The 26,398-nt window shown below is 43.4% G+C and overlaps 1 protein-coding gene across 2 annotated transcripts in view; it reads left to right on the top strand.

The window, feature by feature from the left end:
• CAMK1D (calcium/calmodulin dependent protein kinase ID) overlaps positions 1-26,398 on the top strand; it is a 441,976-nt gene that overhangs the window by 273,212 nt on the left and 142,366 nt on the right. For both annotated transcript variants that reach the window (XM_047754537.1, XM_047754538.1), the window contains exon 3: positions 6,493-6,567. In XM_047754537.1, the coding sequence (XP_047610493.1) occupies positions 6,493-6,567 (75 nt within the window). The remainder of the gene's footprint in view (positions 1-6,492; positions 6,568-26,398) is intronic.

The raw sequence follows: 26,398 nt of genomic DNA, 5'->3' as shown, positions 1-26,398 counted from the left end.
CAATCTGAGAGCTATTGGCAAGTTTTCCAAACATAAGAAAGGTAGACTATGAGCTATATAGACAGAGAGGCTTGACTCCAGCGCACAGCAAAGTTCTGGAACAGTAAATTAAGCAGTTGGTTTATAACATTTAGTAAAGACTGTAGTTGTTGCTAGGAGTCACCATGGGTTTACCAAGAACAAATCTTCCCAAACATCCATTTCCCTTTCAAATAGTATTACGTGGTGTGTAAAACCGAGAGGTGCCCTTTCAGAAACACATCTAATTGTTGTCCCATAAAACATGGGCTAGATCATAGTACCTCTGGGTTTGCAACCCAGCAGTCGTTGAAACCAGCTGATTAATATCTTGGTTTTCTTCATGGGGGTTTCTGGTAGAAAACCATGGAGGTCTGGCCTGTAACTTTGCCACTTAAGACTTTAACTCCAAATTTGGACAAAGGCCTATGGGATGGATGTGTACCAACACAATGTGCAGGTGGCCCACAGTTGAGAGGGGAGTAAATGTAATAGATGATAGAGAATCAAAATTCCAGATACATCCAGTCACCCGAAGCATTGCATGGACCCCAAATGCTTGTATTTTATGAAGCTAAGATGAAGACATTAAGCTCAAAAGGTCAGTCCCGAGTAAAGGAGATCTTGTTTGGTAGAAGTTCAGGTAAAAATGACCTTGTTATTTAATCGACAAACTTTATAGTCTTCCATTTATCCATCCATCCATCCATCCATCCATCCATCCAAGAATAGGTATTGGAAGTACTACCTGCCATGCACTTTTCTTAGCTTTGGGAAGACAGTAGTGAACAAAATAATCAAAAATCCCTGCCTCCATAGAGCTTACACTCTATATGCCAACAGTTGTGCAGCTGCCGAAATAATGAATCTAAAGCTAGGCTTTATTTCTGAAAGTGTGATATCCAACTCATGATGGTTAATAGTTATTAATACCCTACTTTTGGTGCTCTATTTTATACTGGGATCCTTACTTTCAGTTCAGAATGCTATAATCTGAACAAACAGGAGTGACCGTAACATGATGAGAGGACCATAAACCATATTGGAGGAGAATTGGTTGGTGATAAGAAGGGTAAACTAAGTAGGGAAATTACATTCCTCAAATATTTGCAGGATGTATGAGAGGAGGGTGTATGTTTGTTCTGTGTTGCTCCCGAGAGTCCCCTGATTATAACGAGGCTGATTTCTAACAAACATAAGAATTGGCTGGGATGCGTGTGGCTGCAGCTGGATGTCCACCTCTGTGAGCTCCACAAGGGCTGACATGTCCCTTTCGTGATTCCTAGTTGTGTACCTGGCCCCTGGTGGGCTGCCGGAGGCCAGCTCCAACAACCAGGTCCGGCAGCCAGGGTGTATACATCCCGATAGGAGATGGGCAGCGTTGGCGAAAGAAATGGAGACAGCCTCTTGGTCCCTTCTTTCAGGGCGCTGGACTGCTCAAATTTTATTGGCATCAGTGGTTGATCATATAGACAGTTTTTCACTACAGATTACATCATAGTGTTGAAAGTACATTGGTTAACTGTTAGGCTTTGTTTTTTGATCACATGGTACAGTAGCACTACGTCATGGTCTGAAATCTTCAGTTTAACTAAGTTTAGTGAGTACAATTCAAGGACAGACAGGTACAGCATATCATGTGGGAAAGAGGAGACCCAGCACAAACCATCTCTTGGCCAGCCAGTTCCCACAAGCTGAAGAAGTTATACACACAAAAAATTTTGTCTTCAGACTAGTGTCTATCTTCAAAGTATCCTTGGCAGAGAGACAGTGTGAGAAAATACAAATCAACGTAGCTAGCTTCCACTAAAAGTTTCTAAAATCAAGGACAAAACTCACAGCTGGGTTTCTTTTAGTCATGAATAATATATGTCTAACGTCTATAGACCTCAATAAAATCCTAACTCTAAGTTTACTGTATAACTAGTTAGTAGATAAACACTATGGTTTTAATTAAGTTGGATTTAAATAGGGGAAAGTCCTTTGGAATGAAATTCTTCTTATTATTGTAATTTTGTTAAATCACAAATCACTACAGGAAAATAAGAGTGGGAAACGAGATTAATAAGCAAATAATCAGGAGAGACTGAGGAAAACCTGAATAGCAAGTGAATAACAGAAAAGACTTAAGTTATCCATGAAATAATCCCCACTCAGCAACGCAAAATGGAAATTGCTTCCTGGAAAATTCAGTTCCCCACCAGGGTCAGCAGGCAAGCCTTATTGTCTTCTGGGGCCTGTCTTCGGAATTGCGCCATGCAACCAGGCACCCCCTTATTTAGGAACCTAGCCTTGGAAACGCCCCGTTCAGACAGGACCCTTTTTCTGATTAGGAGCCTGTCCTCGGAATGGCACCACTCAGACAAGCTCCCTTCCTCGGCTCTTTGCGTCTTCTCGGCTCCCCGCTTCGGGCGTCCAGAGGTGTGTGTAGATGGGTGTTTATATGGCCTTTTGTGAAGATAAGCTAGGTGCTGAAATGATGTTAAAGTTTTAAGCTAGCTTTTTTATATCTCAAGGAATCTGATGGTGGAATAAAAGTACTTGAGAACAGCTGTGGGAGCCCCAAGTTTTCTTCTGTCACTTTTTAGCATTTATAAGTTTAATCAAGCCACCTTTCTTAAGAGACATTTAAGAGGCCATTTTAGGATTTCTTTGAAATTTCTGGTGTGCTTATTCACACATTACCCAACCCAGCTCCACCTCCACTGTTTTTTGAACCTGTCTCCCTGATTCGGATCCACAGCCTTGCTTTCTCTGAACTTAACAGCAGTTCTGAAGAGTATAGGCTTTTTTTTTTTTTTTTTTTTTTTTGCCTTTTAGGGCTTCACCCACAGCTAGGGGTCTAATCGGAGCTACAGTTTCTGGCCTACACCACAGTCACAGCAACGCCAGATCCGATCCACATCTGCGACCTACATCACAGCTCATGACAAAGAGGGATCCTTAACCCACTGAGCAAGGCCAGGGATCGAACCTGCAACCTCTTGGTTCCTAGTTGGATTCATTGCCACTGTGCCACGATGGGAACTCTGAGTATAGCATTTAATTCTTCCTTACTTGCTTCATGGGTCTCTCCATCAAGGTGATAAGAGTTTTGAGGGCAAAACCTTATTTTCTTTGTTTCATGTATTCTCCCAGACACGGAGCAGAAAGTCAGAAAGTGACAGTCGCTCGCGTGCTTGATTCATGAACTGAGGGGGGGTCGTCAGTAGCAATGCCATTTCAGCCACTGTCAGAATCCCTGAAAGACACAGCAGGTTAAATAGACTTTTTAATTTCTCTGTTGCCTTGCATCCAAATAAAGGACTTATATTCTTAATTTATTGGAGTCTCCTACTCTGGCTGGGCAAGTGCCTGTTCCCTAGTTGAGTCTTTGTATATTGTTGAATCAGTATTAATGGCTCTAGCCCAGGGCTCAAATTGTCTTCTTGGCTAAACCTCTGAGGGAGCTGACTCCAGGTACAAACCACTAAGCCCAGTTTGGAGGCTCATTGACGGTGATTCATGGACCCAAGGTGGCCAGATCTAGCCCCCAGTTACATTTGAATTTCAGATAAACAACAGTGCAATGTTGGGGGCATACTTATATTTATAAAGTATTCATTGTTTATCCAGAATTGAATATACCTGGGTGCCCTGCATTTTATCTGGCAACTCTACATAGAAACCCCATTCCTTTCACATTCCCGTAAGTCTAAGCTCTTAATCAACTCCCAAATTAACTTCACTGAAAATATTTGTGCCCGAGTGATTGAGTCCAGTGACTTTTTTTTTTTTTTAATTAAAAAAGAGAAAAATCCAGAGATTCTTTTGTGGCTCAGCAGGTTAAGAACCTGACATAGTGTCCGTGAGGATGCAGGCTCCATCCCTGGCCTTGCTCAGTGGATTAAAGATCCAGCATTGCCACGAGTCACAGATGGGTCTATGGGTCGCAGATGAGACTTGGATCCAGTGTTGCCATGGCTGTGGCTGTGGTGTAGAGCAGTGGCTGCAGCTCTGATTTGATCCCTAGCCTGGGACCTTCCATCTGCAGCAGGTGTGGCCCTAAAAAGGTGGGGGGGGGGAAATCCATATGCTGTTTACTGTTTTTGGTCATATTCTTCCAGGTATATCCAGTAGTGATAATTCCACGAACATCTAGGATCTCAGCCATCCCAAATTAATCTCTCATCGTTTACTTGGTGGCATATGCCATGTTTCTGCTGTTCTTTTGCTCAAGGACCACAGAAACCACTGCTAACAAATAAATAATTAGTGCCTCCACATTGGAATTGGGTGAAATGTGAATGTGATAGCATGTCTTCCCATTTCTCACACATGGGCTGCATCGACTAATAAGAGCTGTAGCAATCAAAGCAAGGCATTGCCTTTCTTAGTTAATTATTTTGTTCTCTTCCTTCATCTGCTCAAAGGGAAGATTATATTCCGGTTGTTCCACCTTATAAACTTAAGAAAATTGCTTCCATTTCCCCTAAATAAATAATGACTATGGCTCTTCAGTAGCGAAAGCCTTAAATATCATGTATTCATTCAGCAAACATTATCGAGCAGCTCTATGCTAGGTACTAAGGGGATACAATGAATACGATGCAGGCACTGCTTTCAAGGTTCACAGGAATCTGCACGTTAAATGCTTGCTTTTAAATGGCTCAGCAGTCATTTCAGAGAGAAAGCTTGTGGAAAGAGCTAATTAGCTCCCAGAGTAATGAAATGATTTTTTTCTCAACCTCTTTAAATAAACATCAAGCCTTACATTTTGAGCAGAAGCTATTCCTAATCGGTAGTTCGGGGGCTGGAACTAGGCTGTTTCTTTCTCCTGGGTTGTGTAGTTAGGACTTTGCTGCTCCCTGCGTGGCTGGCCCACAGACCAGCAGCGTCTGTCCCTTCCCTTCAACTCCTGCGAGCCTGATGGACATACATTCTCAGGCCCCTCCCTGGACCCACTGAAGCAGAATGTGCAGTGGGGACCAGCAGTGGGACCAGAACCCCAGGTGGTTTGTTTGCACACTGACGTTTGAGAAACGCTGGTTTAATACAGAATTTCTCCGGCTCTACTTTGTGCAGACTCATCATCTGAGGATCTTGTTAAAACAGATTCTGGGGCTTCAGCCTTAGGGATTCTGATTCTAGGTGGTGGAGCCTTGCCTGAGAATTTGCGTTTCTCACTGTCTCCCAGGAGATTCTGGTGCCGCCAATTTGGGAACCACCCTTGGGGTAGCACCAGTCTAGTTTGCTGGGGGACTGAATTGCCCTTTCTTGGTGATGGTAACTAGAACCTCAATGAGCAGTGGTTTTCCACTGTTTACACTGGAGTCATGAACATGACAACGAAACTGTTCCTGGGGACATCTAGTCGGTCATGGGGATGGATTTGCATATAGTGGACTGTTCAAACCAGTCTGTGGTCATTGTGAAACCACAGAAGAGGGAGTGATTAAATTCTTCTTGGGGCTCTGCCATCTGATGTTGGGCTCTGAAAGATGATGGGACTTTGCCCATTCCTGGGATTCATATAAATAAATATGGGAAGGCTGGGATATACATGAATCAGTGATGGCAATCTGGGGGGAGAGTGGACTCAGTGTCCCCTGCAAACCATCTCTGAAGATTCTGCTTGGCCATGAAAGCTTTTAAAGGAGAAAGGGAAGTCATCTCAGTTGACCGCTGACTTAGGGGTCAGAGTCATTGCCATCCCCTATTGTAGGCTTGTGACCTTTCCTTAGATGCTGTCGTGTTCACACAGTTTGTTTGCAAGAGTGCTGAAGGGCAAGCCAGAGAAGAGAGCTGGTCATCCATTCCCTCCTTATTCTTTCTTTTCTACTTCTTTGATCTATAGAAAGAACCAACACGTTGTTAGGCAGGGTTATTGTGTGATCAAAAATTTGAAAGGCATGCTGTGACCGGAGATGAGTCGAGCATGGAGGTGCCTGGTTTAAGACTGGTGACAAGATAAAAGAGGCCTCCTACACAGAGGTCTTTCCTGACAAAAGTTCCTTGCAAGATGGGTCTGGGGAAAAGTTTGGGGACGAGATTGAGAGGAGTCTTAAAAAGGTCACATTAAAGAGTTCAAAATTGGGAGTTCCAGTCGTGGCGCAGTGGTTAACGAATCCGACTAGGAACCGTGAGGTTGCGGGTTCGATCCCTGTCCTTGCTCAGTGGGTTAAGGATCCAGCATTGCCGTGAGCTGTGGTGTAGGTCGCAGACGTGGCTCCGATCCCGCGTTGCTGTGGCTCTGGTGTAGGCCAGCAGCTACAGCTCCAATTAGACCCCTAGCCTGGGAACCTCCATATGCCGTGAGAGCGGCCCACGAAATGGCAAAAAAAGACAAAAAAAAAAGAAAAAGAAAAAGTTCAACATCTTAGAAATTTCTGCCGTAATGACATCTGCTGGTTTTTTTTTTTTTCCTTTAAAAAAAAGCTTTCAAGTCTCATTGTACTAACTATTCTGTGTATGTGCTTTTTTTGTTTGTTTCAGGATTAAGCATGAAAACATTGTGGCCCTGGAAGATATTTACGAAAGCCCGAATCACTTGTACTTGGTCATGCAGCTGTAAGTACCTTGTTTCCTTGATGAGTGCACAACCAGTGTTTGCAGACTCAAATGCCTAAAGGGCCGGCTGGTAAAATAAACAAGTGGGCTTTATTTCTAACAGGGCAGGGTGAGAACTGTGGGGCTTTGGGGAAGAATGAGTCCATCTAAAGACAGTGGGCCAGACACAGGAGGCTGCAGGCCTTACTTGGTCTCATCTGTAGCTACTGGACCAGACTGAAAACCTAGAGTCCTCACAATGGACTCTGATGCCACTATTGCAGGGCTACATGTAGGCTGTCTCTTTTGCTTTTTAACATGCGGGATCCAAATGGGGCTTCCTGAAAAGACTTCCGTGGGCCCGCTGTGAAGTACACTCTGCTCCTGTCTCCAGGAGCAACTCCTACCCTTGTCTTCATTTCTGGGGAGCCTGGGGGAGGGCAGCAGATGGTAGCTAAGTGTTCGGTCCCTTCCCTTCCACTCCTCTGTGGGCAGGTAAATAAACATGTGATCCGTGCCAGATATAAGAGACGTATAATTGGTGTCGGACTATGACCTCATCACCCCCTTTAGAATACTTCTGCATTCCAGTAATTCTGGAGATGACTAGCCGGTGGCGGAAATAAAAAAGCTGAATCTCTACGTAGAGATTCTACTTGAACGTGGTTTTCTTTCTTTCTTCTTCTTCTTTTTTTTTTTTTTTCCTTCAATGTGAGATAAAATTAGCCTCCTCACTTACACAAATGCTTCATTCTAAGTGATGTGACTTGTAGGAGTTTCCTGGGACTGAATTTGTTGTAATTAAATGATGGAAGCTGTGTCAGAGTGGTGTGTTTTCACCAGGACCTGAGTCAGTTCTGGATCCGTGCTCATGAGCTTAATGACCAAAGAGGATTGTTGTCGAAGTTCAGAAAATATACTTACATTTCATTATTTATGAATGATTTTCAGACTTTGGATTTCCAGAGGTATTTGGAAGATTGAGTGTCAAGCTAACAATTTATTTTTCATCTATTTTCCTTTTCCTTATACATGTTTAAACAATATATTAACTTGGAATCATATTAGGATGTAAGCACGTGTTCATCAACGTATTTATTTAATCTTTCATTATCTTGAATGTATTTTTAGCAGATAGTGACATTTTTTGTATAAGCATTTTAAAAAGTGTCCCCCTTGGAAGCATTCGATTTTTCTCTGACAAATGATAGTCGTAGGTGGTGAGCAGCAGTTTCACAGATTTGTGTGTTGTTTCAGCCATGAGATGGGCAGTTACTGCTGGTTCTGTGTTGATTTTCAGTGGCGTAAGTGTGATTTTTCCTAGTTCCTTGCTGTTCCGTTTTATGATTTACCACACTGGTTCTTCCTAGAGAGTGGTGGCTCTCCCCAAATCTGATAGACTCCCCAGAGCTCATGTGACTTTGTTTTATACAGAATCTATTTTTAAAGTAGCAGGTGAATTACTTTGCCACCAAATAACGACCACCCCAAATAATGGAAAAATAGGACACTTTGGTGACAAGAAGAAGCCCCACAAACTGTCAGCAGTATATTTAAATGTGTGCTATTTTTTTTAATGGGTGATGCAAAAAACAAAGTATTAATATTTGAATCCAAAGCTATGTGGATTCACTTGCTTTAAGTTCTCTGTTTATGGAACTGTCAGTAAAAAAAAAAAAAAAAAATCAGTGGAAAGCACCCCAAATGTATGGGTCTCAGCTCTGCTTCTTACTAGTTGGGTGAATTTGAGGAAATAATGGGGCCTCTCTCAGTATCAGTTTCCTTAATGGAAAAAATTTACATGATAGTAATATTTACATAGAGGGCTGTTGTGAATACTCATTGAGAAAAACGTGTGGGAAATAGTCCGTCACAAATAATAGGTCCTCAGTGCAGACTCCTTTATGGAATTAGATCATTTTGTCCATCAGTTTATCTCTGCAGGTGGTTTTAAATTTTACGAGATAAAGTTCAAGTACATTTGACTTCTGCCTTTCTAAGCAACTTGATTGTGTACTTAACCAGCAGAAGCGTATGGAAAGATAGGTTGGCAGCACAAGAAAGTGACTGGATGGGGATGAACTTGGAAACGAGGTCATATGGTGGCACGGCTGTCCCTGCTCCTTCACGGAGCCTTTCTAGCTTGGATCTCTCCTGTCTTTTGCAACTGTCCCCAAACTTCCTTCATATGGACTGCACTCATTCAGAAGTTGTGTTAGTGCAGAGAGAAATCGGGCTAGAATTCACTTGCAGGGGTCACCGTATGAGGTTGGTCAGGCAAATTAATCACAAAATTCAGAGCTAGAGGCCGTGAATGTTTGGGAAAAACTGCTTCCATGCATGATTAAGCAGTTGAGAGGCACTATTAACCCAAACTTTGGATCCGCTAATTACAAGCTGTTCACATGTATAAATTCTTTTCTCATTGGTTCTCATTACTTTTTTAAAAAGTCAACTTTATTGAGCTATAATTTACATACAATTAATGACACCCATCGAAACTGAACATTTCAGTGATGAATGTGAGAGAATCAGAGACCCAGCACCGCAGTCAAGCACAGAGTGTTCCCATCAGCCCTGAGATCCTTTGTGCTCCTCTGGAGCCCTCTCTTCCTTCTCCCCACCCAGGAGGCAGCCACTTTCAGAGATTATTGTTCATCTTCTAGAATATTATGTGAATGGGATTGTATAGAAGGCCCACTTTGGGGTCTGACTTACTACGCTCAGCACAGTTGTTGACATTCACCGGCGTACTAGCAGGATCTGTAGTTTGTTCCTTTTAGTGCCGAGTAGTATTTCTTCGTTGTGGGTATTTCACATTCTATCCATTTACCATGTTTGCTAGACTCGTTTGTGCTGGTCTCAGCCTATCGGCAATGACCAGTGTTGTGACCGGACCATGTTGCGGTTCTCATTGTGACTGCAAGATGCCCGTAGCAGTAACCATTGGGGAACTTGGAAAGGAGAAAGTTGTGTACCTTACAAGACCTGGAAATTACATACACACCTGGGGCCCTGTAGTGTAGTGGGAGAGAGAATAAGGAAGACAGAGAGGGAGGGAGGGATGGGGTGGGGGGGTAGAGAGAGAGAGAGGAGGGAAAGAGAAACAGATTGGTGTTCTGCTTCTATTGGGGCCCAGGGAGGGGTACTGGGGTTTCGATGGCCCACTTCTTTGCTGGTGAATTTAAAATAGAACAGTGGAAATTTAAAGCATGCGAAGAGAGGGTGTTCCCATTGTGGTGAAGCTGAAACAAATCTGGCTAGTATCCACGAGGATGTGGGTTCCATCCCTGGCCTCATTCAGTGGATTGGGGATCCGTTGTTGCTATGAGCTGTGGTGTAGGTGGCAGTCACGGCTCGGATCCAGTGTTACTGTAGCTGTGGTGTAGGCTGGTAGCTGTAGCTCTCATTGGACCCCTAGACTGAGAACAAGAGAAACAACCAAGTAGCTCAACTGTTTCTTGAAATCAACCAAGATCTCTAAAACAAGGGGCCTGAGTGTGGGAAGTGGTCCTGGCTCTTGATCTGGTCTTGTGGCGGGCAGCGTGTGTACGTGAGATCACCTTTTTTGAAGAGAACGCTTCCGTCATCGAAGCTTAAGTCAGGCGCTTGCACTACACAAAGGGAAGCAACTATCAGGGCTTACGCTGCATAGACACAGGGTGTCTGCAGTTTGAGGGCTCTTAGGAATAGAGCTGCTATGAGCCTTCATCGCAAGCCTCTGTGTGGACCTGTGTTTGGGTGAAGACCTAGGAGCAGAATGAGGAGGAGGAACTTTTATGTGGAACTTTTTGAGAAACTGTCAGACAGTTTTCCAAAGCAGTCTTAGCATTTTGCATTTTTGGCAAAAGCACACGTCAAGTTCCTGTTGTCCTGCATTCTCGGCAACACTTGATAATGTCTTTTCAGCTTTAGCCATTTTAGTGGGTGTGTAGTGGTATCTCATAGTGCTTTTCATTTGCATTTCTGGCAAGTCTTTAAAATCAGCAAGTATCACTTTTAATTTTTTTTATTCTTTTTTTAAAATTGTTTTGGATATTCTAGACTATGTGCATTTTCATATAAACTTTAAAATCAGCTTATATTCCCCTGCCCACAGTGCTGTGGGAATTTTGTTTGGGGTTGTATTCAGTCTCTATCTCTGGGAACAATTGGCAATTAAAAAATTGAACCTTTAAATCCCTAAACACAAGCAGTCTCTCCACTTAATTAGATCTTCCATTTCTCTTAAAATTTTTATTGTTTTTAGCATGTAAGTCTTCCATATCTTTGTTGAATTTATGCTGATATATATATATATTTTTAGTGATTTTTATTTTTTCCGTCATAGCTGGTTTGCAGTGTTCTGTCAATTTTCTACTGTACAGCAAGGTGACCCAGTTATACATACATATATATCGTGTGTGTGTATATATATATATATATATTCTTTTTCTCACATTATCATGCTCTGTCATAAGTGACTAGATATAGTTCCCAGTGCTCTACAGCAGGATCTCATTCCTTATCCATTCCAAAGGCACTAGTTTTCATCTGTTAATCCCAAATTCCCAGTCCATCCTGCTCCCTCCCCCTCAGCAATCACAAGTCTGTTCTTCAAGTCCATGATTTTTATTTCTGTGGAAAGATTCATGTGTACCATATATTAGGTTCCAGATATTAGCAATATCATATGCTATTTGTCTTTCTTTTTCTGACGTACTTCACTCAGGAGGAGAGCCTCTAGTTCCTGTTGCTGCAAATGGCATTTTGTTCTTTTTTATGGCTGAGTAGTATTCCATTGTGTATATATATATCACATCTTTTTAATCCATTCATCTGTTGATGGACATTTAGGTTGTTTCCATGTCTGGGCTATTGTGAATAGTGCTGCACTGAACATACAGGTGCATGTGTCTTTTTCATGGAAAGTTTTGTCCAGATATATGCCCAAGAGTGGGATTGTGGGGTCATATGGTAGTTCTAGATTTAGTTTTCTAAGGTGCCTCCATACTGTTTTCCGTAGTGTTAGTACCAGTTTACATTCCCACCAACGGTGCAGGAGGGTTTCCTTTTCTTCACTCCCTCTCCATCGTTTGTTATTTGTGGACATGTTAATGATGGCCATTCTGACTTATGGGAGGGGGTACCTCGTAGTTTTGATTTGCATTTCTCTAATAATCAGTGATGTGAAGCATTTTTTCATATGCTTGTTGGCCATCTGTATATCTTCCTTGGAGAACTGTCTAGTCAAGTCTTTTGCCCATTTTTCCATTGGGTGGTTGGCTTTTTTGCTGTTGAGTTGTATAAATTGTTTGTATATTTTAAAGATAAAGCCCTTGTCAGTTGCATCGTTTGAAACTATTTTCCCCCATTCTGTAAGTTGTCTGAAATATATTTTTTCGATCCTGTTGTAAATGAGTTTCTACTTCATTTTTCCAGTAAATTGCTACTATTATATAAAAATACAATTGATTTTTGTACATTAACCTACAACCTTACTATATTCACTTACTGGTTATCGTAGTTGTTTTGTGAATTTCTTAGCATTTTCTGTCTAAACAATCATGCCATCTGCAATTCACATTAGTTCTGGTTGGTCCCCAAAGGAATTCTATTTGGTAAAAGCATTGACAATTTAGTCTTAAATATTAAGTGTAATTTAATGTCATAATTGTATTTAAAATGTTTTATGTTAGCTGTTTTGAAAATTCAAATTGGTCTCTCTCTTATTCCTTCCTCTCCTCCACTTGTTATGTAAATCAGTAAGGTTTGTGGGGTTTTTTTGTTGTTTTGTTTTGTTTTTTAAGCAATAGCAGAAAAGAAAGAAATAGAGAAAAGGAAGAAGGAAAAAAAGCAATGATGGAAAACTCTTGTTGTATCAGAATATAATTTTGGGGAAAGCTCTGGTTTGGTTTGAGGATTTTGTGGGCTTTATTGTTATTTTGTATTATTGTGTTTTGGTTTTTTTTGAGACCCCTGTATCTTTTCTGCCTGGGTCAGTGGAAGGTGGGTTTGAGGTTGGTTGGGGTTTTGGGGTTTTTTTTTTTTTTAAGAGTTTAGAATGTGCTCGATTTCTAAATACTTGGGGAGGCTCTAGAACATGACATTTGAAGGGAACTATATTTCACAATATTTGTGCCTGGGAGGTTTCTGGTTTCCTAGGAAACGTCATCTTGGGCACTGACACTCAGATATAATAGGGGATGCTCAGCACCCTAATTTTATTACTTAGCTAATTGCTATTTCGAATCTGGGCAGTGTAGCATTTTTGTTCCTCTGCTGCTGCAGCACAAGAGACTTGATTGTTTATGGAGGTCTATATTTAAATTTTATTTGGGTTTGGGACAAATATCTTTTTTTTTTTTTTCCCAGAATGCTACGTTTTGGAACATTCTTCTCTTTTTTAGTTCTTTTCTTATTATTATTGAGAGATAATTGACTTATGTTTTTTTGGTTTTGGGGTATTTTTGTCTTTTTTTTGTCTTTTGTCTTTTTAGAGCTGGCACCTGAGGCATATGGAGGTTCCCAGGCTGGGGGTCAAATTGGAGCTGCCGGCTTGCGCCACAGCCACAGCAACACAGGATCCAAGCCATGTCTGCAACCTACAGCACAGCTCACGGCCACGCTGGACCCTTAACCCACTGAGCAAGGCCAGGGATGGAACCTGTGTCCTCAAGCATACTAGTCACATTCGTTTCCACTGAGGCACGACGGGCACTCTGACTTATATGCATTTTATGTATACAATATGGTAGTTCTTTTTGGAACATTCTTCCTTGGATAATGTGAGGTCAAAATGACATTGAGGTAAGTGACAGAAGAAAAGTTAGTTTGTTTAGAGTTTATTTCTTGTCTGACTTTGCCTGTGGAATATTAGCTTGTGGAATATCTGGAGGCAATAAAGAGACCCCCCTCTACTCTTCCCCTTTTATGATAACTTATGATGTAAAATATGCTTCAGGATGATGCAATTCAAAGGACGCATCAGAATGATTTTTTTTTGAAAAGAGATTATATTCCTTATTGAATTATATCATATTTTCAGTAAGACTTGAATTTCTGTATGTGGGTAACTCCTGACTCTGTCTCCTTAACCCGGACCCCTCCCCCGAACCCAGGCTGTATATCCAGCTCTCTGTTCAGCAGCTCCTCTTGGCTGTGCAGTAAACACCAGTCCCTCATCAGGTCCCAAATAAATTCCAGAATGTTCCACAAAACCCGCCTCTCCTGCCATCTGTCTCGTCTTAGCAAATAGTAGCTTCTTTCTTCCAGTTGCTCAGACCAAAAACTAAAGTCTTTCTTGACTCATCTTTTTTCTCTTAACGCCCTACAACCCCATCCATTGGCAAACCCTGTGGTCACTCTCTGGAGACTAACCCGAGAATCCAGCCACTTGCTCGCGTGTAAGGCTTATCTGCCTTTGCCCAGCCCTCCCCTTGACACTGCTCCTTCCCAGCGTGTCAGCCAGACCTTGTCAGTCCTCTGTTGGACACGCCCATCAGCTTCCCATCTCAGAGCACGGGACCAGGTCCTTACAGCGATCTCCAGACCCCCTGGCCACCTTTGACCTCATCGCCCACATCGGTCTCATCATTTCACTCAGCTGCAGCCAGACCGGCAGCCTTGCTGTTCCCTAAAGATGCTCCCCCCACACCACTAGGGACCCGTGTTCTGCTCGGGACTCTGCCTCCCGCCGATACCTTCATGCTCTCCTGGAAGTATGGGAAACATGAGAGGCAGGTTCCGCTGTGCCATATTTTAGATTCCACATGTTAAGTGATATCATGTAGTATTTGCCTTTCTCTTTCTGACCTACGTGGTATGAGAATCTCACAGACATGGAGAACAGACTTGTGGTTGACAAGGGGTCCCCCCCTTCTGGGGATGGGAATGGACTGGGAGTTCGGGGTTAACAGGTGCAAACTGTTACGTTTAGAAAAGATAAACAGGAGTTCCCCTCGTGGCGCAGTGGTTAACGAATCCCACTAGGAACCATGAGGTTGAGGGTTCGATCCCTGCCCTTGCTCAGTGGGTTAATGATCCGGCGTTGCCGTGAGCTGTGGTGTAGGTCACAGACGCGGCTCAGATCCTGTGTTGCTGTGGCTCTGGCGTAGGCCGGTGGCTACAGCTCCGATTAGATCCCTAGCCCGGGAACCTCCATATGCCACGGGAGCAGCCCTAGAAATGGCAAAAAGACAAAAAAAAAAAAACCAAAAAACAAAAAAAGAAAAGATAAACAACAAGGTCCTACTATACAGCACCGGGAACTGTATCCAGTCTCCTGAGCTGAACCATAATGGAAAATGATGTGAAAGAGAATGTGTATATATAAAAAAATACATGTGTGTATGACTGAGTCCCTTTGCTGTTCAGCAGAAATTGGCCCGCCATTGTAAATCAACTCTAATAAAAAATAAAATTAAAAAAGAAACATTGGAAAGAAACACTGGAATTTCTACCAGATGTCCCCTTTTCCATCAGCTCTTCCCCGGCTCCCCCGTGAAATAATAGTTCCCCAAGATCTCCTGCCACACATACATTCGTTCATCCCCTGCCCCCTTCCCAACTTGATTTTTCTGTCTGACACTTGTCACCATCAGAAAACATGCTCTCTGCCCTGTGCTCTGCTAGGAACCCTCCCCCCCCCGCCCCCCCGCTTGCCCATTATCACAGGCACTTAATAAGTGCTTGCTCAGTTAATATGGTTACATGTCAAAGAGTCGTGGTTGACACTGATTCACTCGTTTAATCCTCACAACAAACTCAGGAGCAGCTCTGATCCTAATTTCACATGAAGAATCTGAGCAGAAAGGTTGGAGCATTTATCCAAGCCAGTGAATAACCCTGGGACACACTTAATCAGTGTAGTGAGGAGTTCCCGCTGTGGCACGGTGGGTTAAGGATCTGACCGCAGCAGCTCAGGCCACTGCAGACATGAGAGTTGAATCCTCAGCCTGGCATAGTGGGTTAAGGATCTGGGGTTGCGGCAGCTATAGCATAGGTTGCATTTGATCCCTGGCCTGGGACCTTCCATATGCCTCAAATGTGGCCCCCAAAACCCCAAAACAAAAACCCACCAATGACGGTTTTTTGTTTTTTTTTTTTTAAGGAAAATAGTCTTGTGGATAATATGTGTGAATAGTTTGGTTTGCCTGGAAAAATGTATTATTTATGGTCCCATAAAAGCACAACTAGCTAGAAAATGCCCTGTATCTTGTAGTGGTTTGTGAGAGGGAAAAAATTTGCCAAATAATACCACAAGAAATCACTAAAGTGGTCTCGGTTCATTCGCAGCAATGATCATGTTTCTTTCTTGAGTAATTTTTTTCCAGGAATGGAGGAATGGATGAGCGTGTTTCACCAGTGTTGGGGTTTGTAACATTGTGCATATTCCACGTGAGATACACATTTTTCTAATACTCCTTTTATTCCAGGGTGGCATTAAGATATGTACAACTAGTTACCCGCCGAGCCTGAAAACTAATTATTAAACACAGTTTCTTCAAAGAATGGTAATTTGATTCCTGAGCAGTCCAAGACACAAAAATATATGCAGCTTCCAAGAGAAAATATGATTTATCTGTTCCATTAGCTGCTGCGCAAAGCTGTTTGAACAGTCCCTCTGTTTGTGGGTTGCCACTGTTAACTTCGTGTGGGTATTGTATTCATAATTCATACCGTGTGTTCCCAGAAACAGTTTTAATTAGAACACAAATTATGACTCCCAATAGAAAGTCTTTTGTAAGTAGCCAAGCGTGATAATGGAGAGCTTCTGACTATGACACCTTAATATATTAACATATAAATTACCCAAACCTTATCTCTGCTCACAACGGGCTCTAGTCGAGAGCCTCGAGGGCTTCTGTTTAGTATTGGGTGGGTGGGCAGGGGCTCGGGGGGGGGGCGGGGGGGACGCATAAGGCACGGGTGGCGGGTTCCACAGCTCTCCTTGTGGAGGGGCCACGACAGCCCACAAGCACTGCATCCCTCAAAGTGTGTGCGGGGAGCCCCGATGGAGGAGACATCGTGGGTGGAGTGAGATTAGGACTTAGCCACAGGGATGTGCTGGGCCTGGGATGGGGGCTGTGCTCCAGGCCAAAGGGCTGGTACCCGGGGGAGGGGGCACTGGGGAGGCTGTGCGGATGCGAGGGGCTCCGTCTGTGGAGGTTCAGTCTGTAGGAGTCCAGTTTGGGAGAGATTTAGTCTGTGAGGGGCCCCATCTGTGGGGGTCCCGTCTGAGGGGGTTTAGAATCTGGGGGAGGTTAGATGATGGGAGATCCTTTTGCAGGGATGTGGTCTCTGAGGGGTTCATTCTGTGGCATGTTCATTTGGTGAGAGGTTTCGTCTGTGAGGGGTTGTCTCTGAGGGGTCACGTCTGTGGGGAGTCCCGTCTGTGGGGGTTTGGAATGTGGGGGTCCCGCCTGTGGGGGAGGCGTCCGTTCTTTTAAGGGTCTGTGTTAGGTTCGCCGAAGGAGGACCCCACGAGCCCAAATTGTGTCGCGAGAAATTTAGAGACGCCCCTGAGAAGGATGGGCTGAGGCCGAGATGGCGTCCCCTGACTGTGAGGAGGAGCTCGTCTTCTGCTCGGTGGTGGTGCGAACGCGTGGCTCAGGTCTGTGGTGGGAACTTGTGGCAAGGACAGTGAAAGGAAGGTTACACAGTTTGGGGAAGGGGGGGTCAAGGCCCACAGCCAAGCATTTGCGGCAGGGAAAAATTCCACAGTGTGAGGAGATGGTTGGCGTCTCAGGACAGGGAAGGGCCGCAGCAGGGGTTGACATCGAGGGGCCGTTCATCTTTATGGGCGGTTGTCTCCGCAGGCAGTGGTTTCCCGTAGACCATAGACCATTGTCTCCTGCTGTCCAGTTTGAACAGCTACGTTCCAGACGAGGGGGTGTCTTCCATTCTCCGGGGACCTTATCTCTGTGGTCTTAGGAGGTTCAGTTTGTGAGAGGCTTCATCTGTCTCTGGGGCTCTGCTCTTTGAGGGGTGTAGACTGTGAGGGGTCCAGCCTGTGGAGGTCCGTTCTTTGAGTGTTTCAGTTTATGGGGGGGGGTTCCAACTTGTGAGGAGTTTAATCTGTGGAGGCTCCAGTCTGTGGAGGGGTCAGTCTGTGAGGGGTGCCATCTATAAGATGCTCAGTCTATTGGGATCTGTCTTTGGGGATTCAGTCTCTCTCTGGTTTTGTCCTTTGGGGTTCCAGTCTGTCTGGGGTGACTGTAGGACCTCTTGGTGGGAGACCTGGCTGGAGGTCTTGGTAGAAGCAAAGTCAGTACTGCTGGCTGCAGCTGCTGCTTCTTTGGCATCTTCATGCTCACTACTTAATATGCTTTTTGTTTTGTTCTGTTTTTCCTGCCATAGGAAAAACACCTACTGAGATTTAATGAGCTTGGAGAGGTAAGAAGGAAAAGGAAAAAAGAAAAGCCAAGGTCCAGTATAATCAGGAACCAACTTTACTAGGTTCAGCTGTGTGACGTTGCCAACATACAGTCATGTTTTTGAGGTCTTCCTTTTTCACGAACATATACAACTATGCATTTTCCTCTTAGCACTGCTTTTGCTGAACCTCATACGTTTTTGTATGCTGTGTTTTCATTTTCATTTGTCCTAAGATTCTTTTCTCTGTTCCTTTGTGATTTCTTCTTTGACCCTTCTTTTGAGTGTGTTGTTTTGTTTCTGTTTTTGTGAATTTTCCAGTGTTCCTTCTGCTGTTGATTGCTAGTTTCCTTCCACTGTGGCCAGAAAAGATACTTTGTATGATTTCAGTGGTTTAAAAGTTCATTTTTTGTGTGTTTTGCAGCCCAGCGCATCCTGGAGAATGTTCCATGTGACCCTGAAAAACATGTGCATTCTGCTGTTGTCAGATGGTGTGTTCTGTGTATGTCTGTTTGTGATGATTGGTTAGTAGTGATGATTGGTTAGTAGTGATGATTGGTTAGTAGAGATGTTGGAGTCCTCTGTTTCCATACTGATGTTCTGTTTGAGCCTTTCATCTATTATGGAGAGTAACATATTGAAGTCTCCTGTTTTCAGAGCTGTTTCTCTCTTCAATCTTATCAATGTTTGTTTCATATCTTGGGGAGCTCTAATATTTGGTACATGTTTGGTGCATGTACCCTTCTAGTGAATGGATCCTTTTATCGGTGAATAATGTCTTTTTTTGTCTCTTACAACAGTTTTGACCTTCTATGACCTTGCTTTTAATGCAGTCGTGTTTGACGTAAAGATTTTTATAATGCTTTTCTAAACATTATCTTACCCATTTTATCCAGTTTGAATGAAACGGAGCATCTTTCATGAAATTTCTACTGAGTTCTTTAAAGTATGCACTGTGTAAAAATCCCATATGTTGTGGAACAATCGTAAAAATTTTGATAGGTGACATCTGGTCACTTATACTCAAATTTGAGGCTCCATAAAAGTACATAAAGAGTAGAGTTAGGCATAGAATATAAAGCATCAATTTCAGAAAGTATCCATTTATTAATTTCCATGTTGTATACATATTTATTTATTTTTAAGGATACATGTATCACCATAGAGTCAGTAGTTGGGGCTTGTGAAATTAAAAAAAAAGAGAGAGAGAGAATTATTGCTATGGACTTCATTGCTTCTAAGTCCCTAGTAGATAAACCTTTGGGGCTTGTAAAAAGTATGTATATGCAGTCATAAATTTCTGAATATATCGGTTTAGACATTCTGGTTTAAGATACTGCTGAACTGCAGTTCATTGGATGACTTATTAAAAGAAATAGACTCTCACCCCAACCAAACCAATTTCCTCATGCCCTGCAAAGGGGATGTGGATGTTCATGCCTCAGGTTTTCTCTCATGCCGTCCCAATTTCTATAATTCTCTTTCTATTCTAAGGCATCCAGACCTTCTCCTTTATAGTACACCAGACTAAACCCCTCACCATCCTTCCTAGGCTCCTTAATGCCTCTTCTCCTGCCAGCCCTTCAGCCTGGAGCATAGCCCCCCACCCCGCCCCATGCCCAGCACATCCACCCACTTAGTCTTAATCACCCTCCATCCGAGGGTATCACTTGCACCTAAAGCCTTCCCTCTGACCCTAGAGCATTCTGCACACATTTTGAAGAAAGCCATCTTTGTGTATAATTGCACCTCTTTAAAGTGTAAACTCTGCACCTTCTTTGATCCCAGGGAACCATCCCACAGAGACTCAACCTTGCCTGAAATTCTATAACATTTTAAATCTGTACTGGTCATCAGGCATCATGACAACCATTCATTCATTTATAATTCTGCCATGTGTCTAGCTTTATTCATCTTGGGGATATAACAATGAATTCAGGGAACTCCCTTGCCCTGTACAGTTTACATTGTAGCGGAAGAGATGGACAGCAGATAAGCAGTTAGCTATATAAGCAAGTAAGTATAATTGTTCCTGCTGTGGTGCAGTGGGTTAAGAATCTGACTCAGTGGAGATGCAGGTTCAGTCCTGACCTGCACAGTGGATTAAAGGATCTGGTGTTGCCACCCCAGACTCAGATTCATTTCCTGGCCCAGGAACTTCCATATGCTGTGGGTGCAGCCATAAAAAAAAAAACAAAAAACAAACAAAACCAAGTAAGTATATATCAGGCAGCAGTAAATTCTATCAGGACAAATAAAGTGAGGGGAGTTTGCTGTTTTATTCAGGTGGTCAGGGGAGACCTTTCTGATAAGGTGGCATTTGAGCAGAGACCTGAAGGAAGTGAGGTGATGAGCCAGGTGGCAGGGCCTGACTTCACGGGTGTGTGACCAGCCTGACTTCACAGGTGTGTGACCAGGGGTGGGGCCCCATGCTTTGCCATCTTAAAATTCTCAATAATTGGCTCTTGGACCTTGTGTTTCGTAAGCCAAGTCCTAGGGACTTGGAACCTCGGCTCCCATCTTGTCACCTTCTCAGTACAGGTTCTTGGCCACCTGCTCCCCTGTGCCTGCCCGGTGGGGGTCTGGGCACAAGTGTGGGGGTCTGGTCAGATAGTTGCACCCCACACGCCAGTGTGGGTGGAACTGCAGGTGCTGTGGGGTCTACACTTACTCCATAGGTGAGTATCCCCATGACTAAAGGAAGCTGACATTAAATAACATAGGAGACACCATGAAGGGTTGAACGAAACGACAGAGGGAAGGGAAAAAATTTCCTTGATTTTTGAACGAGGAATGTACATTTTTATTTTGCACCAGGGCTCACAAATGATGTGGCCTGCCCTGCGTGTGGCTGTCAGAGAAAACCATCCTGGCAGCACAACAACAGGTGAAGGGCGGGCATGAGCAGGTACATCAGGGGCCAGAGAGGCTGGAGGAGAGCAAGGGGGCAGGTGAGCAGGCGCAGCAGAAGGGCCACCTTGAGAGGGGCCTGGGTTCAGGAGGGAGGAAGGGTGTAGCAGGGAAGAGGGCTGAGGAGGGAGTTCTAGAACACTCCAAAGTTTACCTGGGTTGTGGTGCATTTGCTTTTCAGGGTTTATATCCTGGATTGTCAGTTTAAATCTGAGTTCCTGTGGCAGAGGCCATGAAGCCATGGGATGTAGCGCCAGGTAACCTTGGAAATAGTCTGTTCCAAGCCCAACCTCTGTCCTTTTGAAGGAATCACTGCGCCTTCCTTGGAATCATGGAAATCCAGATGGTTTTTCAGGAGTTCCTGTTGTGGCTCAGTGGAACCTGACATAGTGTCCATGGGGATGTAGGGTTGATCCCTGACCTTGTTTGGTGGGTTAAAAATCTGGCATTGCCACAAGATGTGGTATAGGCCTGCAGCTGCAGCTCCCATTCAGATGGTTTTTTAGATCATTTCATGGAGAACATTGGGGCCGTTGGGTGTAAACTCTTGTTTTTCCTATTTGGGGGATTTTGTCAGTTATGTAGAAGGAGATTTGGGGGCAATCTCATAGGGCTGATTTATGAACCTCTTGTAGGAGTCCTGTGAATAGAAGGAGCAAGGGCAAGGCTGGGAGCAGGGATTCCGAGCTCCCTCCTGCCTCGGGTGAGCTCTGGGGTGGCTCGGTGCCTGGCCTCCCTGGGTCTGTCTATAAGGTGGAGGGTTCTTCTTGTGGTTGGTCGTTGGTTTTTTCAGACAAGGCCAAGGTCTCAAGTCTAAAGTTACGTGGTCTGTTTCGTTGGCTGTCCTCATTTTCTCGGTGTAAAACTCCATGAAACAAACCCAGAGGTTAGCAACCCAGTAACTGGGTTTTCTGCATCTGCTAGCCGAGTCTGTCCCTTTCCCACGGTGATATTTCTAAAACCACGTCGTCCCTCTTTGAATCCATGGGGCTTTACCACTAAGGCGTGCTGGTGATGAAGCTGGCTCGGCAACACTGATGGATGTAGGAAATCTGATGTTTCACAGGGCGGGGCGGCCGGCGATGGCTGGGGTTCTGGAGGAGTTCTTTGCTGTTTGGAAGCAGGTGTTCAGAATTCTGCTAGATTTGGATGATTAACTCTGCATCTTGAAATAAAAATCTTTGCTCCCTTGTGGCTCAGACGCCTAAGCTCTGTTCTCCAGGCTTCCTTGTTTCTGCCTGCTCCCCTTTTTCTTTTCTAACAGTTTTATTGAGGTAGAGTTGACATACGGGGCTGTATAAGGTAAAGGCGTACAGCATAATGATTTTATTCATGTACATCCTGAAGTGATTATTGCAATAAGTTTAGTAAGCATCCATCATTTCATAGAGGTACAAAATTAAAGAAAGAGATTTTTTTCTTGTGATGAGAAACTCTTAGGTTTACTCTCTGAACAACTTTCATATATAACATACAGCAGTGTTAATGATATTTATCAGGTTGTACCTTATATTTCTGGAACCTTTTTATCTTATTCCTGGAACTTTGTACCTTTTGACCCCATCATCTTTTATGCATTGAAGGCTTTGGTGTCTGACGCATCCATCTCTATTCCTCCCCCAGTTTCTGTGAATGGGATGATCAGCGTGGTACCTTCAGTGTCCTTGCGGTCACCCCACATGATAACCTTTAGTTTTCTCAACCCACTGCTCCCCTATCACACAATGGGCGCTTTCTGGAATGGTGGTCCCCAGAGCTGCTTCAGCTCTGTGATCTTGGTCTCCTATACTCTGTGTCTCTTTTCTGCTTAGCTGACAACAATCCCTTGATTTTTTAGTTTCTTTCCTCTTCTATGGCCTTATTGAGAGCCTTCCAGTGTCTTCCACCTTGGACTTCCTTTTTTTTTTTTTTTTGGTCTTTTTTGTCTCTTTTCAGGGCCTCACCTGCAGCATATGAAGGTTCCCAGGCTAGGGGGTTGAATCAGAGCTACAGCTGCCGACCTGCACCACAGCCACAGCAACACGGATCCAAGCCCCATCTTCACCCTACACCACAGCTCACAGCAAGGCTGGATCCTTAACCCACTGAGGGAGGCCAGGGATCGAACCCGCAACCTCATGGTTCCTAGTTGGATTTGTTTCCACTGCGCCATGACAGAAACTCCCACCTTGGACTTCTTTAGCCAAGCTAAACCTTTCCAGGATCCCCTTGGTTACTCCCCTGCCAGCATCCTTCCTTCGTTACCTGCTGTATCCACCTTGCAGATGCAAAACTCAACATCAGTGCAACTGCCTGCATCCTGTGCCCTTACAGCAGGGCTCCTGGGTACCACTGGAGGATGGAACACATTTGGGTGGCTTCTTGAAGCTGCTGAAAATTAAATGGTCTCTAATCTCAGCTCAGTCCCCAGCACCCCTCCTTTCCCGTGATTCTTCTTCCATTCTCTTGTTTTCCCCTTACTCCAGACATTCTTTGTTCTTCTAAGCTACCTGCTCCATCAATTAGATAATAGACCTGTATGAGGCTTTAAGGATGGTACTTTGTAGGTCAATATAAGGATAGTAAAATGGCAATGAACTTCTTTGTAAATGAATCTTCCATATTTTGTTTGTATTTGTTAAAAAAAAAAAGATTGGAAATCTTTAATCAACGTATTTGACAAGTTAAGTGCAAAACACACCAGGTTTTGATGCTTTTAGCAAATTGCATTTATTGAAAATAAAACTTGAAACACATCCCTAGAAAACAAAGGAACTGATAAGCAAATTACATGATGAGGTGCGACTAATGTAAAAGAGTTTGGAAATTCTGTGATTGTGCTTTGAAATAACTCAATCTGCAGGTAGAGTCTTGGTGGAGCTCCTACTTCTGATTGGATAATTTTATATCTGTACTGCAATGGAATGAGATTGGGAAGGCTGATTATTTCGCAGCATTCAAATGGGGAGAAATATTTTAAAAATCATATTCAATAGAGACAATCTATTTGATAGCTTGTCTTTTAAAAATATTTATCAAAGAAAGATAGCCAAGAGTAATTATTCTTCGTACAGTATTTTCTGATATTTAGGCAATCAAAAGAAAGCTCTTTAAAAAAATTAACATACATGGATATAAATTACTGTAATTTTTTGGAAATAAGTTTATTTTTAAAAGATAGTTGTCAGGAGTTCCTGTTGTGGTGCAGTGGAATAAGAATCCGACTGCAGTGGCTCCGGTTGCTGTGGAGGGGATGATTCGATCCTTGGCCCAGTGCAGTGAGTTAAAGTAGGTGTTGCATTATTTTGTTATTTTTTATGGCTGAGTAGTGTTCCATTGTGTATATATACCACATCTTCTTAATCCATTCATCTGTCCATGGACATTTAGGACTGGGTCACTTTGCTGTACAGTTGAGAACTGACAGAACATTGTAAACCAACTATAATGGAAAAAGTAAAAATCATTAAAAATAAAAAAAAAATAAAATAGACATTGCCGCAGCTGTTGCATAGGTCACAGCTGTGGCTCGGATTCAGTCCCTGGCCTGGGAGCTTCCATATGTCATGGGTGTGGCCATAGAATTTTTAAAAATTTAAAAATAAAAAGAGTTATTAAAATTCATTTTATAGGCCTACTAATGATCAGCCCATAAATAATAAATTCAGATATTATATGGCTTTATTAACTTTGGAGGCTTCTTTCACTGGCTCTAAATGAGCTGGTTAGATACTAGATTACACAGTAGTTCTACTGTGATACTCTTTCTAACGTGCTTTCTCTCTAGGAATTAAATCTTCCTGACTTTTCCCACTGTCCCATGAATGATTTTATCATGCTCTTTCTGCTCTTCAGTGCTCACATCTATCTCTTCTGATTGTAAGCTCCCTCATAGCACCGTCTTATTATTCGTGCATTCTCAAAGTTTAGCCCAATGCCTAGAACATAATAAGTCTGTAATAATAATTATTTAGCCAGGAGTTCCCGTCATAGCTCAGTGGTTAACGAATCCGACTAGGAACCATGAGGTTTCGGGTTCGATCCCTGTCCTTGCTCAGTGGGTTAAGGATCCAGCCTTGCTGTGAGCTGTGGTGTAGGTTGCAGACACTGCTCGGATCCCATGTTGCTGTGGCTCTGGCGTAGGTCGGCGGCTATGGCTCTGATTCGACCCCTAGCCTGGGAACCTCCAAGTGCTGCAGGAGCGGCCCAAGAAATGGCAGAAAGACAATAATAATTATTATTATTATTTAGCCAGTGAATTTAGGAATCTAGAATTTTTTCTTTTCTTTCTTTTTTTTTTTTTTGGTAGAACATCCTAATAAACTAACCTATTCATAAAGCATCTGAATTCAACATCAGACTTTTCTTTTCATCACCCCTCTGATAACCACTTAGTCAGACCCCTGGTGACAAGCACGAGAGGCTGAAACATTTCAGGGCATCTGCACATGGTATTTTCACTCAGAATGAATTCACAAGTGCCCTCTAAAAGGGATGAGGTTGCACTGCATGCAGATTTGAAAGCTGATGCCTTTGAATTAAACCAATGAAGCATAAGGGAGATGCATCACTAAGGAAGGGGAATTGCTTGTCTGCAAGACTGTGGTGTATACAGACATCACTGGTACCCAGAATGCAGAGCCCGCAGGCTGGTTTGTAAGGCTTATGGGAAGTCAGAGAAGCTGCAGGCAGGGACCCGGCTGTAACAGGAAGTGTTTTCCAGCATCTTGATGTTTTAAGAAATCATCATTCTCTCTCGAAGAGCGGGGCTCCTTGAATCCCCAGGGGCTTTGGGTGGATCAGTGATATCCCTCTGAACTGCCTCCCAGGAGGGTCAGGTGGATGGGGTTGGGGGGAGGGGAGAGAAACTGTGCTGGGTCAGACATGGGGTCGGTGCATAGGAAGGGAGCATCTCAGAAGTGGTTCCAGCCAGAACAGTTCCTGCTGATTTATGCCAAGTTCTTTGGAAGAAAGGACTCCAGCTATTTTAGGTTATAAACCTTGGTGAAGGTCCTTGAAGGAGGAGGCTCAGTCTTTTTGAAACTCCTGAGTGTAGTAGGAGGGTATTAATTCATGTGCCTAGACACTAAAAAACATGCACATAATGGGATTGTTCTAAAATAATGCTTGGATGACTGCTTATTTAAAAAAATCACATCACCATATGAATTGAACAACTTCTTATAGTCATGGCGTGTAACAATACGATCTGTCAGCATCTTCTATACGTAAACGTGTGTGTGTATGTGTGTGTGTGTGTGTGAGTTCCCTTCATGGCTCAGCGGTTAATGAACCCAACTAAAATCCGTGAGGACACAGGTTCAACCCCTGGCCTTGCTCAGTGGGTTAAGGATCCGGTGTTGCCGTGAGCTGTGGTGTAGGTAGCAGATGCAGCTCAGATCCTGAGTTGCTGTGGCTGTGGTGTAGGCTAGCAGCTATGGCTCTGATTTTACTCTTAGCTTGGGAACTTCTGTATTAGGTGGGGTCCTAATATGTATATATCCACACATACGCACACATATATATACCCACATGTATATATATGAAAAACATTATCATTTATAGCCCCTATTTTTTTTGTCTTTTCTAGGGCCTCACCCAAGGCATA

This window comes from Phacochoerus africanus, chromosome 12, assembly GCF_016906955.1.
Source record: "Phacochoerus africanus isolate WHEZ1 chromosome 12, ROS_Pafr_v1, whole genome shotgun sequence".
NCBI classification, from domain to species: domain Eukaryota; kingdom Metazoa; phylum Chordata; class Mammalia; order Artiodactyla; family Suidae; genus Phacochoerus; species Phacochoerus africanus.
The sequence above is the reverse complement of the archived record's forward strand: the minus strand, read 5'-3'. Positions and strand labels throughout refer to the sequence as shown.